Source organism: Oncorhynchus keta, chromosome 6 (genome assembly GCF_023373465.1).
Source record: "Oncorhynchus keta strain PuntledgeMale-10-30-2019 chromosome 6, Oket_V2, whole genome shotgun sequence".
Lineage (NCBI taxonomy): Eukaryota > Metazoa > Chordata > Actinopteri > Salmoniformes > Salmonidae > Oncorhynchus > Oncorhynchus keta.
In genome coordinates, this window is record NC_068426.1 from 20,000,497 (window position 1) to 20,027,061 (window position 26,565).

The window sequence follows — 26,565 nt, forward strand, 5'->3', positions numbered from 1 at the left end:
ATAGTGCACTATGTTAGTCACATAGCCTACATTATGTAGCCTAAAATGCATACAGTTTGGAAGTGATTCTTCAAAATATTGGCACTCTACTCTAGCTCACCAGACTGTGAAGGCTAATGTATATCAGTGGATAACAGTTAAATAAACAAACCAAGCCTACTCATCCAATAGAGTGCCCTGTATGTGTGTCAATTTGGACTGATATATACACAATAAATAGGCAATAAAATAACATAACATAGCTCGCACCTCTGACGTGGTGGTGTGTCTTCTTATTGGCCATGTGCATGATTGACAGATGGTCACATCATCAATCAATCAATCAAAGTGCTAAACAGAAACCCAGCCTAAAACCATTAATAGCAAGACATGCAGATGTAGAAGCATTGTGGCTAGGAAAACTCCCTAGAAAGGCAGGAACCTAGGAAGAAACCTAGAGAGGAACCAGGCTCTGAGGGGTGGCCAGTCCTCTTCTGGCTGTGCTGGTGGAGATTACAACAGTACATGGCCAAGATGTTCAAACGTTCATAGACAATAATAATAATAATAATCACAGTGGTTGTCCAGGGTGCAACAGGTCAGCCAGCACCTTATGAGTAAACGTCAGTTGGCTTTTCATAGCCAAGCATTCAGACTTAGAGACAGCAGGTGCGGGCATCTTTCACTACATTTTACGCTTTCAACGGACAATCATAGTTCGCAAAACGGTTAAAGCAATAATTTCACAAGTAAGATAACTCTGACAGCAGAGATAACATCATTTAAAAGCGCTCAAGCATAGTGGTCACGCGGGGCCCCAACTCCGGGTGCTCTTGCGCAGTGTCCTGTAGAATAACAGCTAGGCTACACGGCTGTGCACGTTAAGATAGCCTACCAGCCTGACATTTTCATTCTGCGCAGTTCATTTATAGAAAACCTAGTCACAACGCCTGCTGAATTTGGATGTTGTGATTTCTTGGGTGCATTTATTACGGTCTCACTCTGACTCTATTCTCAATCAGATATTATTAGGGCGCTGTGTGAGTGATGTGGGTTCCTCTCTAGGAAAACAGTTGCACCCGTCAGGCAGCAGGTAAGCAGGATCGAGACGCAGGCAGCTGTCCCGTTAACTGGGCAGTCTGCATCACGCGTACAGATGCTCTTCTAGTAGCCTATTTATGTAAATGAGCTAAACACACATCTCAAGGATATGTTTACTGGAAATAAGGCACTAGGTTACTGTCTTTTCACGTTTTATGCCGCTAAACTCGCGTACCGGGACCGGCGCCAGGTTTATTACCTTTGACAGCGTCACTGACTGCTGTCATTCTCCACGGTATGTACTTGTCTCTCTACGGTATCTATTTGTCATTCCCCGAGGCGTAGTATATATTTCAGACGCGTCGAAGAAAACCGTATACCGTGAAGTCCTGTCTTTTTGAGGATTGAAAGACAGCGTAGATGTTTCTGTCCGTATCCTGGACCGATTCAATTGGATAAGTCAATTTTACCATGCCCTGCCTTGCGCCAGTTTGAGACCGATTCCTTGTACACCTTTTCAGATAAAAGGTCATGTATTTGTCTGTGTGCGCAACCATACAGCAGGCATCTGTCTATAGGCTATGTGATTATTATTGTATGTTGATTGATGATCATGCATTCTTGTTTTTTTTATTTTCTATGATGTCAGTGTGCCCCAGCAGAGAGGTGCATGGCTGAGGAGAGCTGTATTAAGTGATGTTATAGATCTGTTATAAACTTTGATGTGTGACTGATGGGTAGAATAGAATCCCCAGGCCATTACACTCTTAATCCACCTATTTGACTCCACCTCTGCTGAAATAGCCATTATCAACAACATTTGTGGTGGCTTTTCACTTTCCAATATATTGATGTATTGACACACCTTCAATGACCACAACCACAATCTATTATGTTTAGGCTACCCTTGCACAGGCAAGTGGTCACATGTGCCCTTCAATTTTCAGAGCCACTCTGATTGTCATAAATAAATTAAGGGGGTCAGGGCCAGCTCTAGCATTTTGGGGGCCCAAAGCGAGATTTGGTTGTGACTGTCAGTGACTGACAAAACAAAACCATTTTTGCCTGGAGCCGGCCCTGAGGAGGGTATTTTTTTCTTCTTCTGTAGGTCAGAGGACAAACAATGTGGTTGGTAAGTGAGCTGTCACACCGGCCACTGGCCTATAGGCTACTTCTCATAGAGAGGGGGACTATGTAGACCACTATGTGGCTCATCTGTTGACATTTGTGTTGTGCGCTGTGTCCCTCTATATCTGCTGCTGCAGTGGGTTAGTGTTGCATCTCTAAACACACACTCTCGCTGCTGTGTTAGAGTGTATTAGAGAGAGGACCTAGCTAGTTCTACCTGAGGCAGAGGAGCATGATATATTGGTTTCATGCACAGAAAGCCAATCTTCCCCCCTCCATCTCCAAAACATACAGTAGTTGAAAGGGAAGACACAAGGAGGGAATGGGGTAGAAAGGGGGTTGGGGGACTGAAATATGTTGCTAAGCAACAGGGAAGTAGACCAGGATGGGGGAGAAAGATGGTACCCACCAGCTTGCCTGTGGTTCAGTATGGTGATGATGTCAGCAGTGGTGTCGGAGGACTAGGGGGCAGGAGGTGGACAGGTACACAATGTGAGCCAGCTCCCCCCACCCGCTTCTGGCTCCATGCCTATCCCTCCTCTTGTCGGGCCACAGGGCTCTGTGATAGATGGAGAGATGGTCTGTGACCAGAGGGAGGACGTTGTGAAGGACAAACAAACACAGGTCACTTATCTTCTCATTCTACATTGGTATCAGTTACACAACAGAGGAGTCTGGTGGGAGGGGCTATAGGAGGACAGGCTCATTGTAATGGCTGGAATGGATTCAATGGAACAGAGTTAAGCACGTTGTTTCCATGTGTTGAATGTGTTTGGTACCATTCCATCGATTCATTTTCAGCCATTAAAATTAACCTGTCCTTCCATAGCTTGTCTCACCAGCCTCCTCTATTACACACCCAGCCCAGCAGACTGCACATTCCTCTCTCTTTCTCACAATCGCTCTCCCATCCCTTCACCATGATTTGTGGTTACTAACCAGGTTGATGGATCAAATGCAGCATAAACAAAGCAGCACAGATCCAGCCAGACCTTCTGGACAACCTGGGAGGAATACTTTTCCAGCACCTGCTCTACCCCGGCGACCAACAGCTCAGGACACCTCTATCCCCAGTCCCACAGGGGGGTCTGGGAAACTCCCAGGACTGGCCTCAGGTGTACGTCAGATGCCAGACCAGGTGAGGCTGGAGCATGTACAACCTGGGTCCAGTCCTGCAGTTCCAGTCTATTTCAGCCGTCCCAGACCTACTGCACTAAATTCCTCCAGAGATTCAGAGGCTGATATGAAGGATAAGGCCTCTATTCCAAACCGCATTCCTGGACCACACAGCTCCATCTCCCTGTCCCAGTCCCCTACAGAGTCTTCCCTGTTGTCCCACAGCCCTCAGAGTCCTCACAGCACTCAGCCTTACACCGGCCAGCCTTACCTCAGCCCCCAGCCTAACCTGCCTCAGCCCTGCCTCACCCCACCATCCAGCCTCAGCCCCAAACCAGGCTCCAGTCCACAGTCCCAGAGGAGCAGCTCCCCTCTGGGCGCTATGGAAAATCAGCCACAGACTGAAGGAGAAACGGATCATGGTTTCAGGTGAGACAGATCACGACTGATGATGCCAAGTACTATTTCAGTAGCATGCCCACTGAATGACATTTGTTCTAAAGTTTCTACTCCCTCACCTAAATATAGTAACATGTTGTCTCCATGGAGATAGTTTTCTCTTTCTTGGCAGACCAGCTAGGCAGAACTCAGCCTCAGTGATTGAATCCATTTGCAACATGATGGGTTGATTTGAGCCAGTGTGTCACATGAATCAAATGTCATACATCTCAGTAAGAGCTGTCTGAAGTGGACAGAATGGATGCAGGCTGTACATTTCCTTGACAGAGGTCCCAGAACCCCCACTGGTCATTGTACAGTATGGGTTCAACACTTAACATTGAGCTATACATTATTACATAATAATTACATTGGGACTACACAGTTATGATTGCAAATCACTGTAACGGGAAAGTAATGCATGTGTTTGCATAACTAGTGATAATGTAGGATGTGCATGCCCACCTGTGTTGTCCTCTAATAGGGTGCACATTGTCACATGGAATGTGGGCTCTGCTGTTCCCCCTGATGACGTCACATCTCTGTTTGGGCCGCATGCTGGCGATGGGAGTACAGACATGTTTATCATTGGGTGAGCTTCTGCTCCAATCACAACGGTGCCAGGGAGACAGCCTTGAATGTCTCTTCTCCATAATATCTCTATCACTGTTCTGATCTCTCCTCTACTACCTCATCTATCCATCCAAACATTTTCTCATTGCTCTTCTGCTCCCACTGAGTTATGAGTTGTTCTTCCTCTCTTCCTCCCCACTCAGGCTTCAGGAAATGAATTCTATGATCAACAAGCGGCTGAAGGACGCTCTCTTCCACGACCAGTGGAGTGAGCTTTGCATGGACACACTCAGTCGCTTTGGATATGTGCTGGTCAGTAAGGAGTTAGCGCGCTATGATGTCACTGTCTCAATCTCTATAGGGACAGTTACTCACGACAGTCGTGACAGACAGAGTATAATGTCAAACATCTTATCTAATGGTTTGTCTTCTTAATGTAAGATTATTTCTTCTTTCTCCTCCCTCTTTATCTCTCTATCTCACTCTTTATCTCTCTCTTTATCTCCCTTTATCTCTCCTTATCTCTCTCTCTCTCTCTACCCTTCTCTTCTCATCCTCCTTAATCACTATAGGTGGCGTCCCAGCGTATGCAGGGGGTTCTGTTGCTGGTGTTCTCTAAATTCTGCCATCTTCCATTCCTGAGGGGGGTGCAGACAGAGAAAACACGCACAGGCCTCGGGGGCTACTGGGTGAGTGTCACCCATGGCAACCCCTGCTCTAAAATAGGAGCTTGTCAGTAAATGCACAGTCCAAAAACCCTTGTACACAAATAGTTTTTAGATTGCATAAAAATATGATAATATGCCAGGGAGAGTGTGTGTGTGTGTGTGTGTGTGTGTGTGTGTGTGTGTGTGTGTGTGTGTGTGTGTGTGTGTGTGTGTGTGTGTGTGTGTGTGTGTGTGTGTGTGTGTGTGTGTGTGTGTGTGTGTGTGTGTGTGTGTGTGTGACCTTCCTGTGCATGTTGATGTCAGCATGACTACTGGCTGCTGGTGCAGTCTCCTTTTCTCTGAGGTCAGTGCAGCACGACTGTCAGGCTGTCTGGTTCTCTGATACCATGCCATCTGTCCTTTCATGCTTATCACAGTAGATGTTTGATTACAGAGACCTGGAGAGCATCCATGTTTAATCCATCAATGTGTGTGACATTTTCACATTCTCTCTCTATCGCTCTCTTCCCTGCCCCCAGGGTAATAAAGGGGGTGTAAGTGCGAGGATGACGATGTTCGGCCACCCCGTGTGTTTCCTGAACTGTCACCTGCCGGCTCACATGCGGAACCTGGAGCAGCGCATGGAGGACTTTGAGAGCATCCTGCAGCAACAGCAGTTTGATGGCGCGACCGCCTCGGGTGTGCTGGACCACGAGTGGGTCATTTGGATGGGGGAGGGCTGATGTAAACAGTATGTCTAGGGCCACAAGTTTTTCCCACCTGTCCACCGGGCGGCAGTTAGCCTAGTGGTTAGATCCTTGGACCAGTAACCGAAAGTTTGCTAGTTTGAATCCCTGAACCGACTAAGTAAAACAAAACTGTCGCTCTGTTCTTGATAAAGGCACTTAACCCTAATTTCTCCCGGGTTGCTGTCAATAATGGCTGATACCATGCCGTGACTCCACTCTCTGAGGTAGTTGGGATATGTAAAAAACACAATTCCATTTCACCACACATGTACATGTGTGAAACATAACAAATATAAGACCCCCTTATTTGACCTTTGGGAGTTTTTCCTTGGTCATATGGTCACGAAATACTCCTAATTATGTGGTCTAATGATCAGTCGTTGGCTCATGGAGTGGTCGATGAAATGGTTATTTGTTCTTCTCCCAGCGTGGTGTTCTGGTTTGGGGATCTTAATTTCCGCATCGAGAACTATGACATTCATGTGGTGAAGAGTGCCATTGACAGCAATAAGCTCCCTTTGCTGTGGGAGCGAGACCAGGTGAGAAAGCTGTAGAATCTACTTATTTGACATAAAAAAAAGTCCAAATGGAATTTTCTGGAAGTCATGATTAACTTTGGAAACAAAGACTGTTGATTCATTACCAACAGAGGGAGCTATAGCACCACAAAAATGAACCTACGCCCAATAATATTTATTCACTCAGTGACTACATCAAGTCAAACGAGCTACTTTGATGATTCATTGGTATATTTTTTTTTTTCTTCTCTCTCTCCCTTTCTCTCTCTATTTCCATCTCTCTCTCTTTTCTCTTTCTCTCTCTCATTTGTTTTGCAGCTCAACATAGCTAAAAACAGTGAGTCCATTTTAGATGGCTTCTTGGAAGGCCCTCTTAAATTCCCCCCCACATATAAGTTTGACGTGGGGACACACACATACGACACCAGGTATGTGATTCTGTGTAGAGAAATCCACGGTTTGTGATTGATGTGATGCTCCCTCCATTAACTGATTCACTGACCTCTAGTTCCTACTATTATCTCTCTCTCTGTACCTCTCACAGCAGTAAGAAGCGAAAGCCAGCATGGACAGACCGTATCTTGTGGCGTCTGCGTTGTACGGGCTCCCCTGTTCCTACCCACAATGCCGCTCTGCAGCGTGGCCTAACCTCGTGGCTGGGTGGGGCAACCAAGGTGGTGCAACACTCCTACCGCAGTCACATGGGCTACACCTGCAGTGACCACAAACCGGTCTCTGCTGTCTTCTCATTACATGTAAGTCCAACCTCCCTGTGACCCCCGAACTCTCACCCCAGCAGTCACACTGAATGATGTTTATCCAGATATGGTGAAAACCTTCACAGTTACTGACACATTATAACACTAGTATGACCTCACATCATTAGAATCAGCCTCAGAAATGATCTTCCTTTCCATCTGTCTCTGTGTCTGTTTTCACTATCATACTTTCTCCCCCAGTTCCCATTCAAAGTGGACCTTCCTCTTGTAACGTTAGAGTATGAGAAGGAGTGGACTAAAGTTTCTGACGCTACAGTCAGATTCACTGTGAGGTCCAACTTCCAGCGCAGCTCATGGGACTGGGTTGCAATATACAAGGTAACTGTGACTTCAACTTTAAACCAGTGAGAGTTCATATTTGCTCTCACACATACCTACAGTACCTTCAGAAAGTATTCACACTTAACTTTTTCAAAAAATGTTGTTATAGCCTGAATTTTTTGGTTGATAAAATGTAGATTTTTTTTATCACTGGCTTCCACAATATACCCAAAAATGTCAAAAAGAATTGTGTTTTTAGACATTTTTATAAATTAATCAAAAAAATTAAAAGCTGAAATGTCTTGAGTCAGTAAGGAAAAGAGAAAGGGGGATACCTAGTCAGTTGTACAACTGAATGCATTCAACTGAAATGTGTCTTCCGCATTTTACCCAAACCCTCTGAATCAGAGAGGTGCGGGGGGGCTGCCTTAATCGATATCCACGTCTTCGGCACCCGAGGAACAGTGGGTTAACTGCTTTGCTCAGGGGCAGAATGACCGATTTTTACCTGGTCAGCTCTGGGATTTTATCCGGCATCCTTTCGATTACGTGCCAAATAAGTATTTTCAAGCCTTTGTTATAGTAAGCCTAAATAAATTCAGGAGTAAAAAGGTGCTGAACAAGTCACATAATAAGTTGCATGGACTCACATGAGTACTCTGTGTGCAATAATAACAATAACATCATTTTTAAATCTACCTCATCTCTGTACCCCACACATACAATCTCTGTACCCCACACATACAATTATCTGTAAGGTCCCTGAGACCATGGAGATTTCCCAATGCCTCGTAAAGAAGGGCAACTATTGGTAGTTGAGTAAAAAAAAAATGAAAAGCAGACATTGAATATTCCTTTGAGCATGGTGAAGTTATTAATTATACTTTGGATGGTGTGTCAATACACCCAGTCACTACAAAGATGCAGGCGTCCTTCCTAACTCAGTTGTCGGAGAGGAAGGAAACCGCTCATGGATTTCACCATAAGGCCAATGGTGACTTTCAAACAGTAACAGAGTTTAATGGCTGGGAGAGGAGAAAACTGAGGATGGATCAACAACATTGTAGTTACTCCACAATACTAACATAATTGACAGGGTTAAAAGAAGGAAACCTGTTCAGAATACAAATATTAGGAAACATACATCCATTTGGCAAAGCAATTAACTTTTTGTCCTGAATGCAAGGTGTTATGTTTGGGGCAAATCCAAAGGAGCTAATCACAGTCAAAAACCTTGTTCAGTCTGCCCTCCACCAGACACTGGGAGATGAATTCACCTTTCAGCAGGACAGAAACCTAAAACAGGCCAAATCTACACTGGAGTTGCTTACCAAGAAGACTGTGAATGTTCCTGAGTGGTTGAGTTACAGTTTTGACTTAAATCTACTTGAAAATCTAAGACCTGAAAACAGTTGTCAAGCAATGAACAACAACCAATTTGACAGAGCTTGAAACATTTTGAAAAGAATAATGGCCAAATGTTGCACAATCCAGATGTGGAAAGCTCTTAAAGACTTATACAGAAAGACTCCCAGCTCACTGCCAAAGGTGCTTCTACAAATTATTGACTCAGGGGTGTGAATACTTATGTAAATTAGATATTTGTGTATTTCAGTTTCAATACATTTCTAACATTTCTAAAAACATTTTTCCACTTTGTCAATATGGGCTTAATTGATATCTGCGGTTTTTCTTCACAGGTTGGGTTCAAACATCACAAGGACTATGTAGCATATGTGTGGGCCAAGGCAGATCATGGGTCACAGGTATGATACAAAGCTTAACAAACATACTCTCACAACCAACCTCAGAGATCCATTGAGATAATAACATTACACACACACACACTCACTTGCTATCTTTCCATTTTCTCTATTTTGTTCTTCTCTCTCTTTTTCTCTTCTCAGGTGACATTTACAGAGGAGGATTTACCCAGGGATGCAGGGGAATACATTTTGGGTTTCTATAGCAACAACATGAATACTATTATCGGAGTGACATTGCCCTTTCAGGTCAGGACCCTTCCTGCAGTTTTCCTTCCTGTGTTGTTCAATGAACAGATAATAAAGCAATTGCTTCCCACCCTTTCCTCTACTCTCTTCAACAACCCTCCATCTCCCATAGATCCATGTTCCTGTGCGCAGCCCGACAGCCCCACCAGTATGCCGCTCGGACAGTTCTGACGTCAGCTCGGAGGATGACAGCACACTGGTCCTGCTGGCCCCTGCTAGCTCCCGCAGCCCAAGCCCTGGAAAAAGCAAACACCACCATCGCCACCGCCGCAGCCGCAGTCCTGCTCACTCCAACACCCCCATGCCCTCCCTGCAGGGCCTCAGCCTGCACCCTCGTCCCCTAGAGGGCCTACCAAGCAACCGCTCGCCCTGCTCTGCGGCTAAGAAGGAGCGCCTGGTCTCTCCCCAGGACACACTGCCGTCGCCCATCAGCCCACTCACGCCCCGCAGCCCTGTGTCACCCGGGGGTGGGGTCTCAGCCCCAGAGGCTCTGATTGCTGCCATCCTGGGGGAACACAGGCCAACTCAGGTCACCCCGACAGGGGGCAGGTCACCAGGCAAGACTGGAGAGACAAGTTTATGAGAAGCCCAAGCAACAATCTCTGTGGGGTCATGAATGTGCACAGACATTAAGATAAGACTGTTGAAATGAGGCCAGTAAAGACTATATGATGATAGAGGGCTGATATGGTCTATTATTCTGATGCTGATCTGACCCCACACTGTCACTGCGCTCATAAAAGCAGTGCATTGTATGACTTGTAGTTTGCAACATTCCACATGGTAGTGAACCAGTTGTCTCTGTTTCTTAATCTACTTATCAGTGACTTCATCCCATACATACACTGTGTGTACTTTGGAGTCAGGAGCTAGTCCAAATCGATAACAGTCTAAGTCTTACCCCAAGAAGTGCTTTTGCAGACTCATATCAATACTCTATGTACACAATAAATGTAAAGCCAAAGCAAGAGTAAATCTGCAATGTACAGTACTGCTGTTGTTATGGTAAGTTTAAAGGATGTCTATATGCCCTACCCATATGGGCCGGATCACTTGGTGTGGTATGATATCCATCTTTCCATGCCCCTAAGCGCCAACTGATATTATACCACTTCAACCGGTTTGTTTCTGAATCTCCCCATCTTGTGTATATGTGTGTAGAATTGTACATGTTTGAGAGAAAAAAACATTCCTGTCTTATTTTCAGAGTGATAAGGATTCCAATGATTTAGTGGTTTGTTTTGGTTGTGGACATATTGGTTGTGTGAGGAAAATAAAATGATAATCCTGAGAAAAATACTTTTGATTTTTGATATCATGCACAGAACATTCAATGGGACAGCTCGTAATTATAACGTGCAGAGTCCACACAGGCTAATGGCCAATCCTCAAACAGGGCTTTAGTTTTTTGAGATATCCCTACCCAAGGTAGAACAAAACATAGCCATAGCCATCTCTTGTCTCCCATTAATGAAATGGATGGGTGTGTAAAAATATTTTACTGCAAAAGCAGTTAAATTGATAGAAAATATGACACACATCCTAAACTCCAAAAGTGCAGAATAATGGAGAGGTGATCGGCTGCATAAGTTCACAGAACCCAATATTGCATGTTTTAATACTGATAAAATGTGGAATACACTGCCCTACATACACAAACATCATAAGTATATTTTGGAAGTATAGACCTTTAAACATTACCAACTAAAAATATTTATGATGAATGGAAGCTTTTGTTTTTGGGTAGCTGATTAATAGACAACTTTCCAAGTAAAATAAGCTCTTATTCAGTTCTATATGGTCCTGCCTGAAAGAAATATATGAAGTGCCTTCATAAATTATTCATACCTCTTGGCTTATTCCACATTTTGTTGTTTTACAACCTAAATTCAAAACGGATTAATTGAAAGTAAAAACATATTTTTAGAGTTTCTTTCAATTCCAAAAAAAAAGAAGATATACAGAAATATCACACCATTGGCAGCGATTACAGCTTTGAGTCTTTCTGGGTAAGACTCTAAGCTTTGCACATCTGGATTGTACAATATTTGCACATGATTATTTTTTACAATTCTTCAAGTCTTGCCGTAGATTTTACAGCCGATTTAAGTCAAAACTCTAACTAGGCCACTCAGGAACATCCAATATCATCTTGGTTGGCAACTCCAGTGTGAATTTGGCCTTGTGTTTCAGGTAATTGCCCTGCTGAAAGCTACATTTGTGTGTTGTGAAGCAGACTAAACCAGGTTTTGTCTAGGATTTTGCTTGTGCTTAGCTTTATTCAGTTTCTGCATTATCCTAAAAAACGCCCTAGTCCTTGCCAAGCACACCCATAACATGACTGTCACGTCCTGACCATAGAGAGTCCTTATTTTCTATGGTGGAGTAGGTCAGGGCGTGACTGGGGGGTTAGTCTAGTTTATTATTTCTATGTGGGTGTTCTAGTTTTCATGTTTCTATGTTGGTGATTTGTATGATTCCCAATTAGAGCTGGTAATCGTTGTCTCTAATTGGGGATCATATTTAAGTAGTGTTTGTTCCCACCTGTGTTTGTGGGATATTGTATTTTGAGTAACGTTTCACAGTCCGGAACCTCCAACAACGTTTCTCAGTCCGGAACCTCCAACGACGTTTCACAGTCCGGAACCTCCAACGACGTTTCACAGTCCGGAACCTCCAACAACGTTTCACAGTCCGGAACCTCCAACAACGTTTCACAGTCCGGAACCTCCAACGACGGTCCACGGCCCGGAACCCCCTGAGACGGTCCACGGCCCGGAACCCCCAACGACGGTCCACAGCCCGGAACCCCCTGAGAAGTTCCACGGCCCGGAACCTACGGCGACGGGCCATGGTCCGGAACCTTCGGCGAGGGTCAACAGTCTGGAGCTTCCAAACATGTCCAGTCCAGATCCATGACAGGGGCCTTCCTCTGCGCCAATGCCCAGTCCAGACACATCGTCCAGTCCTGCTCCATGCCAGGAGCCTTCCTCTGCCCCGATGTCCAGTCCAAACACTGCGTCCGGTCCTGCTCCATGGCAGGAGCCTTCCTCTGCCCCGATGTCAAGTCCAAACACGGTGTCCAGTCCAGCTGCATGGCAGGAGCCCTCCTCTGCGCTGATGCCCAGTCCAGACACGGCGTCCAGTCCTGCTCCATGGCAGGAGTCTTCCTCTGCGCCGGTGTCCAGTCCCGCTACATGGCAGGAGCCTTCCTCAACATCTTGGTCCAGTCCAGGCACAGTGTTCAGCCTGGGTCCATGGCTGGATCCGTGGGATGAGCGGGTTCTTCGTCCTGCACCAGAGCCGCCACCGGCACTAGACACCCCCCTAACCCTCCCTTTCGGTGGGGGGGTGGTACTGTCACGTCCTGACCATAGAGAGTCCTTATTTTCTATGGTGGAGTAGGTCAGGGCGTGACTGGGGGGTTAGTCTAGTTTATTATTTCTATGTGGGTGTTCTAGTTCATGTTTCTATGTTGGTGATTTGTATGATTCCCAATTAGAGCTGGTAATCGTTGTCTCTAATTGGGGATCATATTTAAGTAGTGTTTGTTCCCACCTGTGTTTGTGGGATATTGTATTTTGAGTAAGTGTATGTAGCACCTCTGTAGTCACGGTTCGTTGTTAGTTTATTGTTTATTGTTTTTGCTAGGTTTCACTATTAATAAATTACGTGGAACTCAACATTCGCTGCGTTTGGTCCGTTTCTACAAGCGATCGTGACAGAATATCCCACCACAATGGGACCAAGCAGCGTGCCCGGGAGGAAATGGCATCCTGGTCTTTGGAGGAGATCAGGGAGAAAATAAGTTGGGCCTGGGAGGAAATAATGGAAGGACAGGTGATCCTTCCTTGGCAGGAGTCACAGCAGACGCAAGGAGAGAAGGGAGAACAGCGACGACGCCGGGATTCAGGGCCACAGAGAAAGCCAAAAGACAGCCCAACATTTTTGGGGGGTGGGGCACATGGACTGGTCGGCGGAGCCGAGGAGTGAACCAGAGCCAGTCTGGGAGAAGAGGGAGAAACTGGAGGAGAGTGAAAGGAAAGAGCCAGAGACTGTCCGGGAGGCAATGGCGAAGTTGGGAGAGAGTGAGATGAGAGAGATGTTGTGCAAGTGTGTTCTGCTCAACGTCCGACCAGAGGATCCGGTTAGCAGTCTGGTGCAACCTGTGCCGGTTCAACACTTCTGGCCTCAAGTGCGCCTCTCCAGTCCGGTACGTCATGTGTCTCCTCCTCGCACTCTCCCTGAAGTGCGTGTCCCCAGTCCGGTACGTCCTGTGCTTGCTCCTCGCACTCTCCCTGAAGTGCGTGTACCCAGTCAGGTACATCCTGTGCCTGCTCCTCGCACTCGCCCTGAGGTGTGTGTCACCGTTCCGGTACAATTTGTGCCGGCTCTACGAGCCAGGTCTCCAGTGCGCCTCCACAGCCCAGTGCGTCCTGTTCTTTCTCCCCGCACTCACCCTGAAGTGCGTGTCACCAATCCGGTGCCACCTGTACCGGCCCCACGCATCAGGCCTCCAGTGCGCCTCCCCAGTCCAGTACGTCTTGTGCCTGCTCCCCACACTCGCCCTGAAGTGCGTCACCAGACCGGTACCATCAGTTTCGGCCCCACGCACAAGGCTTCCTGCGACGGTTCCCAGTCCAGAGCTTCCGGCGACGGTTCCCAGTCCAGAGCTTCCGGCGACGGTTCCCAGTCCGGAGCTTCCGGCGACGTTTCACAATCCGGAACCTCCAACAACGTTTCCCAGTCCGGAACCTCCAACGACGTTTCTCAGTCCGGAACCTCCAACAACGTTTCTCAGTCCGGAACCTCCAAAGACGTTTCTCAGTCCGGAACCTCCAACAACGTTTCTCAGTCCGGAACCTCCAAAGACGTTTCTCAGTCCGGAACCTGCAACAACGTTTCACAGTCCGGAACCTCCAACAACGTTTCTCAGTCCGGGAACCTCCAACAACGTTTCACAGTCCGGAACCTCCAACGACGTATCTCAGTCCGGAACCTCCAACAACGTTTCACAGTCCGGAACCTCCAACAACGTTTCACAGTCCGGAACCTCCAACAACGTTTCACAGTCCGGAACCTCCAACGACGGTCCACGGCCCGGAACCCCCTGAGACGGTCCACGGCCCGGAACCCCCTGAGACGGTCCACGGCCCGGAACCTACGGCGACGGGCCATGGTCCGGAACCTTCGGCGAGGGTCAATGGTCTGGAGCTTCCAAACACGTCCAGTCCAGCTCCATGACAGGGGCCTTCCTCTGCGCCAATGCCCAGTCCAGACACATCGTCCAGTCCTGCTCCATGCAAGGAGCCTTCCTCTGCCCCGATGTCCAGTCCAAACACTGCGTCCGGTCCTGCTCCATGGCAGGAGCCTTCCTCTGACCCGATGTCAAGTCCAAACACGGCGTCCAGTCCAGCTCCATGGCAGGAGCCCTCCTCTGCGCTGATGCCCAGTCCAGACACGGCGTCCAGTCCTGCTCCATGGCAGGAGTCTTCCTCTGCGCCGGTGTCCAGTCCCGCTACATGGCAGGAGCCTTCCTCAACATCTTGGTCCAGTCCAGGCACAGTGTTCAGCCTGGGTCCATGGCTGGATCCGCGAGCTGAGTGGGTTCTCCGTCCCGCACCAGAGCCGCTCCCGATGCTGGCGGATCCGTGGGATGAGCGGGTTCTTCGTCCTGCACCAGAGCCGCCACCAGCACTAGACACCCCCCTAACCCTCCCTTTCGGTTTCAGGTTTTGCGGCCGGAGTCCGCACCTTTGGTGGGGGGGTGGTACTGTCACGTCCTGACCATAGAGAGTCCTTATTTTCTATGGTGGAGTAGGTCAGGGCGTGACTGGGGGGTTAGTCTAGTTTATTATTTCTATGTGGCTGTTCTAGTTTTCATGTTTCTATGTTGGTGATTTGTATGATTCCCAATTAGAGCTGGTAATCGTTGTCTCTAATTGGGGATCATATTTAAGTAGTGTTTGTTCCCACCTGTGTTTGTGGAATATTGTATTTTGAGCAAGTGTATGTAGCACCTCTGTTGTCACAGTTCGTTGTTAGTTTATTGTTTTTATTAATAAATGATGTGGAACTCAACATTCGCTGCGCCTTGGTCCGTTTCTACAAATGATCGTGACAATGACGCAGTCACCACCATGCTTGAAAATATGAAGAGTGGTACTCAGTGATGTGTTGTGTTGTATTTGCCCCAAACATAACGCTTTCTATTCAGGACATAAAGTTCCTTTCTTTATCAAATTTTTACTTTAGTGCCTTATTGCAAACAGAATGCATGTTTCTTTTCACTCTGTCATTTAGGTTAGTATTAGAATGTTGGAGTAACTAGAATGTTGTGGATCCTCAGTTTTCTCCTATCACAGCCAATAAACTCTGTAACTGTTTTAAAGTCACCATTGGCTTCATGGTGAAATCCCTGAGCGGTTTCCTTCCTCTCCTGCAACTGAGTTAGGAAGGACACCTGCATCTTTGTAGTGACTGGGTGTACTGATAAACCACCCAAAGTGTAATTAATAACACCATGCTCAAAGGGATATTCAATGCCTACTTTTTTATTTTTACCTATCTAACAATAGGTGCCCTTCTTTGCGAGGCATTGGAAAACCTCCCTGGTCTTGTGGTTGACTCTGTGTTTGAAATTCACTGCTTAACTGAGGAATCTTACAGATAATTGCATGTGTGGGGTAGAGAGACGAGGTAGTGATTTAAAAATAATGTTTTATTATACACAGAATGAGTCCATGCTATTTATTATGTGACTTGTTAAGAAAATGTGTACTCCTACACTTATTTAGTGTAGGAGTACACATTTGGTAATTCAGTCATTGAGGATCAATGAGACAACTCAGAGGGTCCAACGAAAGGAAAGAGAATCCAACTCTGGACTCTTGACACCCTCTCCCTAACTTGCCATAACAAAGGGGTTGAATACATATTGATTCAAGACATTTCAGCTTTTCATTTTTTATTAAGAATGTCTGAAAACTTAATTCCACTTTGACATTGTGGGGTATTGTGTGTAGGCCAGTGACACAACATCTCAATTGAATCCATTTTAAATTCAGGCTGTAACACAACAAAAATGTGGGAGAAGTCAACGGGTGTGAATACTTTCTGAAGGCGCTGTACCGTTTACATGTTTCTTTAAAAAAAATGTTGTGGCTATTGTAATCTGCTCTGAAGAAAACACCCCTTGAACTCAAAAAGTGCTGAATAATTCCTGGCTGGAGGGGGGATGGGCCACATAAGCTCATGTAACTCAATATTGAAGCTCTGATGTTGCTAGACCTTGATATACGAGTAGTCAGTTGTCTGCGCTACATACACAAATAAACAGCGTCAGGATATCTTCATGCATCTTGGAATTACAGTCCTGTAGACACAGAGAGACAATAGGTAGAAATGTCAACTATGAATATTTATGATGAATGTAAGCTTTACTTTTTGGTAGCTGATTAATAGACAACTTTCCAAGTCAAATGTGCTCTCATTCAGTGCTCTGTGGTCCTGTCTGACAAGAATACATACAGTTACATATGTTTTTTGATGTTGTGGCTATTGTAATCTAATCGGCTCTAAGAGAAACAAGTTGGGTCAGACACAAAAAAAAAACAGTTTCCTCTGTGGGTTTTGTTTGTTCAAACCCCTACTCTTGCAATTACATTAGGAGGCCCAACTAAATTTGAAACTAAATCCAATATGGCATCCAAAATCCGACACGGCTGCCACAATACCATTAAATTGTGATTAAATCACATGTAAATCTTTCAGATGTCTGTACTTGAAAAAGCGCCCCTGGCCTTTTCTACAGTACTGTTCTTATGACCTGTACTCTATACTATTTTTGTGCAATTCAACTTTGTTCCAATATACCTGCCATAATTACACTTGTCTGGATATAGAAAAGGCAGCAGCCTGCTTGACATGGCAACACTAAGTAGTCATTGAGGATCAATGAGACAACTCAGAGGGTCCAACGAAAGGAAAGAGAATCCAACTCTGGACTCTTGACACCCTCTCCCTAACTCTACATCTTGCACTCACTGTGTAATAACTTCTGCCTCCAGAATTGGGCTCTTAAGTCACCTTGCTATCATTTAGAAATTAACTTTGTTTCATGGCTAGTCCAATACGACTACCAACATGACCTTCCTCTGGCTCACTACATTGTAATGCGCATTGGGATATTCCAGTGCACTCCTATGCTGTTCAGGTTGAGCTAACACTACTTTATCCAGAAAACCGTGTCTACCATCCTGGCTGTCTGTCCTGGAGATCCCATAGATGTTGACTTGGTGACATGATGGTGTCTGGGTAGGATACAACCACACATAATTACAAGCGCATAAGGCAGGTATGTGTTCACTACAATGAACCAACACAACCTGACAATCATTGACAAGAAATGCAATTAACTTACTGGGCCTTCGCATATGATAAGAATTGAACCTCTCCAATGTCAATGCCATCCCGAATCTCCCAGAACTGTCCTCAATAGGCCCAATCCGACCATCAGTCCTCCACTCGGGCAGTTACTACAACCAGAGACACCTTAAAACTGGACTGCCACAGGTCAGAGGGCCATTCAACAGCCAAAATACCATCTAGAAAGTGCTGGCGTGCGTTGCCCTCTTATGTACCTATTTTGCTACCAACCATGGCTGGCCAACCCATGTGAAACCTGAACTGGACTCACATGTAAATAATGACTTATCATGTTGGGGTGACTCATGCATTGGTCTGGGGAACTGTGCAGTAATCCCTTTAATAAATGGATCACTAGTCACTTAAAAAATGCCACTTTAATAATGTTTACATATCTTACATTACTCATCTCATATGTATACTGTATTTTATACCATCTATTGCATCTTGCCCATGCCGCTCGGCCATCGCTCATCCATATATTCATATGTACATATTCTTATTCCATCACTTTACATGTGCGTGTATGAGGTAGTTGTTGTGAAATTGTTCGATTTCTTGTTAGATATTGCTGCACTGTGGGAACTAGACTGGGAGACCAGTCAGGATCGAGAGAAAGCTGAACGGAGCAAAGTACAGACAAGAAAATCTGCTCCAGTGCTCATGACCTCAGACTGGGGCGAAGGTTCACCTTCCAACAGGACAATGACTGTAAGCACACAGCAAAGACAACACAGGAGTGGCTTCAGGACAAATCTCTGAATGTCTTTGAGTGGCCCAGCCAGAACCTGGACTTGAACCCGATCGAACATCTCTGGAGAGACCTGAAATAGCTGTGCAGCTACGCTCCCCTTCCAACCTGATAGAGCTGAGAGGATCTGCAGAGAATAATGTGAGAAACTCAGGTGTGCCAAGCTTGTAGCGTCATACCCAAGAAGACTCGAGGCTGTAATCGCTGCCAGAGGTGCTTCAACAAAGTACTTTTGAAGTAAAATATTTTTACACAACCATTTCTTTCATGAATGGGAGACATTATGAATGTGAAACAACATGGTTGTGTTTGTTCTACCTCGGGTAGTTATCTAAAAAATGTGGGGGCCTTGCCACTAGCTTAACAGGTTTTGTAACAAAGATGTGCACATACCTGACATTTCCCCTCAAGGAGGCCATTAAATATTTACATATTGTGTATATTGGTACTTGTAGTATGGTGATTGGACTGTTTTGAGATTACCTACTTGTTATAGTGATGAAGACAGAACAAGAGAATCAACTAGAACAAGAGAATCAAGACTAGAACAAGAGAATCAAGAGCACCTGAGGCCTAACAGAAAGCGATGGAATTTATGCTATGTGGATTACAAGATGTAGTTTGCTACATGGGTGATGTTGTTGTCTTCGCTGAAAGAGAAAGTGAACCAAAGATTCCAAGACAGAGGGCTGACACTTAACAACATCCTTGGACTAAAGCAGATTGAAATCATTGAACTTGTAGTCACAGCAAAAGGGATAAAACCAGACACACAGAGTGGTTGAGTTGAGTGATCGAGTGGTTCTCAATCAGAGGCAGCTGTCTATCGTTGTCTCTGATTGAGAACCATACTTAGGTAGCCCTTTCCTACCTGTGTTTTGTGGGTAGTTATTTTCTGTTTTGTGTGTTTCTGCACCAGACAGAACTGTTTCGTTTGTTCCTCTTTGTTCTTTTTTTGTTCTGGTGTTCAGTTTTATTAAAAATCATGAACACGTACTACGCTGCACCTTGGTCCTCTTCTTTAAACAGCCGTTACACAGCCTGAATTCAAAATGGGAAAAAAATATTTGTTTTCTCATCAACACACAATAACTCCATAATGACAAAGTGAAAACATGTTTTTAGAAAAGTTTGCTAATGTGTTGAAAATTAAATATAGAAATAAGTATTCACACTCCCGAGTCAATACTTTGTAGAAGTAGCTTTGGCAGTGACTACAGCTGTGAGTCTTTCTGGGTAAGTCTCTTAGAGCTTTCCACAGCTGGACTGTGCAACATTTGACTATTATTTAAAAATTCTTCAAGCTCTGTCAAATTGGATGTTGGTCATTGATAGACAACCATTTGCAGGTCTTGCCATCAATTTCAAAGTAGATTTAAGTCAAAACTGTAACTTGGCCACTCAGGAACAGTCAATGTCTTCTTGGTAAGCAACTCCAGTGTAGATATTTGATTTTCTTGGTGCTTAGCTCCATTCTGTTTATTTTTATAATGAAAAAGTCCCTAGTCCTTAACGATACAAGCATCCCCATAACATGATGTAGCCACCACAGAGTGATACTCAGTAATGTGTTGTACTGGATTTGCCCCAAACATAACACTTTGTATTCAGGACAAAAAGTTGTTTTCTTTTCCACATTTTTTTGCAGTATTACTTCAGTGCCTTGTTGCAAACAGGATGCATGTTTTGGAATATGTGTATTATGTACAGTCTTCATTTTTTTCACTCTGTCAAATAGGTTAGTATTGTGGAGTAACTACAATGTTGATCCATCAGTTTTTTCCTATCACAGCCATTAAACTCGGTAACTGTTTTAAATTCACCATCGGCCTCATGGTGAAATCCCTGAGAGGTTTCCTTCCTTTCTGGCAACTGAGTTAGGAAGGACACCTGTATCTTTGTAGTGACTGGGTGTATTGATACACCATCCAAAGTGTAATTAATAACTTCACCATGCTCAAAAGGATATTTAATGTCTGCTTTATTAAAATGTTTTGCCCATCTACCAATAGGTGCCCTTTTTTGCGAGGCATTGGAAAAACCTCCCTGGTCTTTGTGGTTCAATCTGTGTTTGAAATTCAATGATTGACTAAGGGATCTTAAAGATACTTGTATGTGTGGGGTACAGAGATGAGTTAGTAAATGAAAAAATGTTAAACATTACTATTGCACACAGACTGAGTCCATGCAACTTATTGTGTGAGTTGTTAAGCACATTTTTACTCCTGAACGTATTTAGGCTTGCTATAACAAAAGTGTTGAATACTTAATGACTCAAGACATTTCAGCTTTTCATTTCTAATTCATTAGTAAAAAAAAATGACATTATGGGGTATTGTGTGTAGGCCAGTGACCAAAAACATCTAAATTTAATCCATTTTAAATTCAGGCTGTAACACAACAAAATGTGGGAAAAGTCAAGGGTTGAAAATTCTTTCTGAAGGCGCTGTATGTTAAAAATGGTTCAAAAGTTATTTGGATTTATCGGCTGCCTTATCTCCTTGCCTGCATCATGAGTAATATTTGGACTCATAAGTATCAAGTTTGACTCTGTCTCCATCCTGGGAGTTTTGTGCATTGTGTGCATCTCATGGTCTTGAATCATCTTATAAAACAATGAAAGAAACTGGTGTCTGTCAACTCAAATGAATAAAACGGAATCAATGGAATCAAGAACTGTGATAGAGAACAATAGAACCGGTGGAAAAGCACCAAACATTTCATTTAGATCAGTGGCCTTTACGTGTCACTCGGTTCAAGTCACTGTATCCAATTGAATCATTTGTTTCAATTATAAGAGGATTGCCTTTTGTATCTGTCTAATGCTGTTAGACACATATACATGTATACGTGTGTGTGTGTGTGTGTGTGTGCGTGCGTGCATTGAGAGTGTTGTGAGGCAAGGAAAGGGGTATTTAGATCTGTCAGTGAGAGGGGGCTTTGAGACAGAGGCTAATGGAAAGCAGCTTATCCCGTCGTAAATCCCTGAATATGCTGAGAAGTCTCCTCACACAAACACACACACTTTCTCCCAATACAAAAGCTACTGTAGGCAGCACAGTCACACCTTGGCATGGCAGACACTCAAAATGAATCTGACAGTTGATTTAAGCAGCCCCAGCTGTTGTGGTGTAGCAGAGATAGGAGTCACTGCCATGACTTCATGACTGAGAGAAACATGCACACATGTTGTGTGGTAGCTGTAGTCTCCCCTGTTCTTTAGCAATCAGAATAATTACTCTAAGGATTAGAAAGAGGATAATCTGAGACTAAAGCTCTGTAGCAGCATGAGACATCACAGGGTGTACAGTACAGAGTCACATGGGGTACCACAACTTGAGGAATGTGTGTGTTTGTGTGACTTTTCAAGTGTTTGCCTATAAGCTCATCTTGGTTTGTGTGTGTGTGTGTGTGTGTGTGTGTGTGTGTGTGTGTGTGTGTGTGTGTGTGTGTGTGTGTGTGTGTGTGTGTGTGTGTGTGTGTGTGTGTGTGTGTGTGTGTGTGTGAGAGAGAGAGAGAGAGGAGAGAGAGAAGGGGAGAAGAAGAGAGCTATTTAGCCTACGTTTTGTTACATTTACAAAGTAAAGCATTATTGGTTATAAAGATATGATAAAACACATTTTCATACTCTGATGTTACAAACCTCACTATAGATTAGAACTGGATTATAAATCTTGTCCTGGGCAACTACAGTATAACATTGTAAAACAATGTTTCTGTAAAAATTACATTGGTTTTAATTTTATAAGTAAAAAATACAAAACATATCTAAATATATTAATATCTACAGTCGTTGTCGGAAGTTTACATGCACGTAGGTTGGAGTCATTAAAACTTGTTTTTCAACCACTCCACAAATGTCTTGTTAACAAACTCTAGTTTTGGCAATTCGGTTAGGACATCCACTTTGTGCATGACACAAGTCATTTTTCCAACAATTGTTTACAGACAGATGATTTCACTTATAATTCACTGTATCACAATTCCAGTGGGTCAGAAGTTTACATACACTAAGTTGACTGTGCTTATAAACAGCTTGGAAAATTCCAGAAAATTATGTTATGGCTTTAGAAGCTTCCGATAGGCTAATTGACATAATTTGAGTCAACTGGAGGTGTACCTGTGGATGTATTTCAAGGCTTACCTTCAAACCCACTGCCACTTTGCTTGACATCATGGGAATATCAAAATAACTCAGCCAAGACTTCAGAAAAAAATTGCAGACCTCCACAAGTCTGGTTCATCCTTGGGAGCAATTTCCAAATGCCTGAAGGTACCACGTTCATCTGTACAAACAATCGTACGCAAGTATAAACACTATGGGACCATGCAGCCGTCATACCGCTCAGGAAGGAAACACGTTCTGTCTCCAAGAGATGAACGTACTTTGGTGAGAAACGTGCAAATCAATCCCAGAACAACAACAGAGGACCTTGTGAAGATGCTGGAGGAAACAGGTACAAAGGTATCTATATCCACAGTAAAACGAGTCCTATATCGACATAACCTGAAAGGCCACTCAGCAAGGAAGAAGCCACTGCTCCAAAACCACCATAAAAAAAGCCAGACTATGGTTTGCAACTGCACGTGGGGACAAGGATCATACTTTTCGTAGAAATGTCCTATGGTCTGATGAAACAAAAATAGAATTGTTTGGCCATAATGACCATCGTTATGTTTGGAGGAAAAAGGGGGAAGCTTGCAAGCCAAAGAACACCATCCCAACCATGAAGCACGGGGGTGGCAGCATCATTTTGTGGAGGTGCTTTGCTGCGGGAGGGACTGGTACACTTCACAAAATTGATGGCATTATGAGGCAGGAAAAGTATGTGGATATATTGAAGCAACATCTCAAGAGCTTGGTCGCAAATGGGTCTTCCAAATGGACAATGACTCGAAGCATACTTCCAAAGTTGTGGCAAAATGGCTTAAAGACAACAAAGTCAAGGTATTGGAGTGGCCATCACAAAGCCCTGACCTCAATCTAATAGAACATTTGTGGGCAGAACTGAAAAAGCGTGTGCGAGCAAGGCCTACAAACCTTGCTCAGTTACACCAGCTCTGTCAGGAGGAATGGGCCAAAAGTCACCCTACTTATCGTGGGAAGGTTGTGAAAGGCTACCTGAAACGTTTGACCCAAGTTAAACAATTTAAAGGCAATGCTACCAAATACTAAATACCAAATACTTGAGTGTATGTAAACTTCTGACCCACTGGGAATGTGAGGAAAGAAATAAAAGCTTAAATAAATCCTTCTCTACTATTATTCTGACTATTATTCTGACAATACCCCACATTTCACATTCTTAAAATAAAGTGGTGATCCTAACTTTTAGTAGGATTAAATGCCAGGAATTGTGAAAAATGTAGTTGAAATGTATTTGGCTAAGGTGTATTTAAACTTCCGACTTCAACTGTATATAATCTTTAAAATGGTCTGCTACAAAAATAAGCACATTCTTCAGTATAAATAGAGCACGGACAGTATGTCCTCAAACTCTAAATATTTATAGTGCCACTAGATTTGATGACAATCCTGTTCTTGAATGCAGGCCAGAACTACACTATATGTACAAAAGTATGTTGACACCACTTCAAATGAGTGGATTCCTCTATTTCGAGCAACAACAAAAAAAAAATCGAGCACACAGCCATGCAATCTCCATAGACAAACAGTGGCAGTAGAATTGCCTTAGTGAAGAGCTCAGTGACTTTCAAAGTGGCACCGTCATAGGATGCCACCTTTCCAACAAGTCAGTTAGTCATATTTCTGCCCTGCTAGAGCTGCCCTAATCAACTGTAAGTGCTATTATTGTGAAGTGGAAAGGTGTAGGAGCAAAAAGTGGTAGGCCACACAAGCTCACAGAACAGGACCGCCGAGTGCTGAAGAGCAACACTCACTACCGAGTTCTAAACTGCTTCTGGAAGCAATGTCAGCACAAGAACTGTTCGTCGGGAGCTTCATTAAATGCCAAGCATTGGCTGGAGTGGTGTAAACCTCGCCGCCATTGGACTCTGGAGCAGTGGAAATACGTTCTCTGGAGTACAGCATACAATGACATTCTAGACGATTCCGTGCTTCCAACTTTGTGGCAACAGTTTGGGGAAGGCCCTTTCCTGTTTCAGCATGATAATGCCCCTGTGCATAATGCGAGGTCCATACAGAAATGGTTTGTAGAGATCGGTGTGGAAAAACTTGACTTATCTGCACAGAGCATTGACCTCAACCCCATCTTTGGGTTGAAATGCAACTCCGACTGCAAGCCAGGACTAATCGCCCAACATCAGTGCCCGACCTCATTAATTCTCTTGTGGCTGAATGGAATCAAGTCCCTGTAGCAATGTTCCAACATCTAGTGGAAATCCTTCCTAGAAGACTGGAGGCCGTTATAGCAGCACAGGGGTAACCAACTCCATATTAATGCCCCTGATTTTGGAATGAGATTTTCGACGAGCAGGTGTCCACATACTTTTGGTCATGTATTGTATTGTATGTTTGACTAAATACATGAAAGCCTCTGTTTCTCCATGCCACAGCAATCTTCTGAGTGTGCGCCAGACAGTGGAATTAACGGCAACACACTGTGGCATTAGTTTGTTGTCATCTTATAAAATGCCCTCCCTGGCACTCAATGACCTCTTTCATTCTTTTTTTTTATTTGCATGTATTGTTAGGTATTACTGCACTGTTGGAGCTAGGAGCATAAGCACGTCGCTACACCCACAATAACATCTGTGTATGCGACCAATACAATTTTATTTGGCTAGCACCGTAAACATCTTAAAGGAAGGACATCAGAAGATATTGATGAAAACAGGATGATTGATTATGACGCACAATAACAAAGGTTATGGAGGACTAGGCAAAATAACACCACAGTTTTGTGTAGGCCTTCTACCCCAGCCAATTGGTGTCTGGACTCTGGACCTTTTATAGCACAGGACAGGAGGTAGTGCTCCCTCTCATTCAGTGCATTAGAGGCTTTCCTCAATTGGCCTAGACAACGCTGCATGTAACTGGTTTAAAAATGACTTGACAGATAGAATTCAATGTTTATCAACTGATGGTGTCCTGCAAGGGTCGATTCTGGGTCCTGTACTTTTGACTGTTTACATTAACAATATCTACTTGCCTGTAAAAAAATGTAACCTGCACTTGTATGCCAATGATACTGTTGTGTATACTATTGCCCCAACGGTTGACCAGGCTCTACAGTCTGCCTTCATTGTATTACAGAAACAGATTATTGATCTGAAATTATTGTTGAATGCAGGTAAAACTAAATATATGTTGTTCTCTAGATTGCATTAAACTAACTCTGGTGATTTAATCTTATGTCCATATTGATCGTGTCTAGCTTATAAATATCTGGGCATCTGGATATATGAAGAACTGTCTTAAAAAGTGGGCTTATTCTATAGAAATAGGTCCTCCCTCTGGCTAAGTAGTAGAAAGCAGATTATTCAGTCGAAGTTCCTATCGGTCCTAGACTATGGCGACATCATCTATTGAAAGCAGCTGCCACCTCATTAAAGCCGTTAGATGCAGTTTATCGTAGTGCTCTGCGCTTTATTACGGGCTTCAATTTTAGTGCATATCACTACGTTCTCGACCAGAAAGTTGGTTGGCCATCTTTGATGTCCTGTCAGTTGATACATTGCTATTTTCATTTATAAAGTACATTTACAAAAAGTCCCAATGTACAGTGCCTTTGAAAGGTATTCAGACTCCTTGACTTTTTCCACATTTTGTTACGTTACAGCCTTATTCTAAAATTGATTAAATAAAAAAATTGTCCGTAGAGCTCCGAGACAGGATTGTGTCAAGGCACAGATCTAGGGAAGCGTACCAAAAAAAAAAACCTGCTCCAGAGAGCTCAGGACCTCAGACTAGGGCGAAGGTTCATCTTCCAAAAGGACACCGATCCTAGCACACAGCCAAGACAACACAGGAGTGGCTTGGGGACAAGTCTCTGAATGTCCTTGAGTGGCCCCAGCCAGAGCCTGGACTTGAACCTGATCGAACATCTCTGGAGAGACCTGAAAATAGCTGTTCAGCAACGCTCCCCATCCAACCTGACAGAGTTTGAGAGGATGTGCAGAGAAGAATGGGAGAAACTCACCAAATACAGATGTGCCAAGCTTG

General features: G+C 44.2%; 1 protein-coding gene across 2 annotated transcripts; it reads left to right on the forward strand.

The window, feature by feature from the left end:
* The first annotated feature begins 408 nt into the window (after positions 1-408).
* Positions 409-10,532, forward strand: LOC118385193 (inositol polyphosphate 5-phosphatase K-like). Of its 2 annotated transcripts, none has more exons than XM_052521085.1 (13): positions 409-1,315; positions 3,091-3,693; positions 4,187-4,294; positions 4,479-4,587; positions 4,848-4,964; positions 5,462-5,637; positions 6,099-6,210; positions 6,508-6,617; positions 6,734-6,944; positions 7,149-7,286; positions 8,930-8,995; positions 9,137-9,241; positions 9,354-10,532. In XM_052521085.1, the coding sequence occupies exons 1-13, from the start codon at positions 1,236-1,238 to the stop codon at positions 9,822-9,824; spliced, it is 2,406 nt and encodes an 801-aa protein (XP_052377045.1). In that variant the 5' UTR covers positions 409-1,235; the 3' UTR covers positions 9,825-10,532. The 2 variants fall into 2 exon arrangements, with proteins under 2 accessions (XP_052377045.1, XP_035628015.1); XM_035772122.2 differs by having other exon boundaries at positions 410-1,072.
* Positions 10,533-26,565: the final 16,033 nt, after the last annotated feature.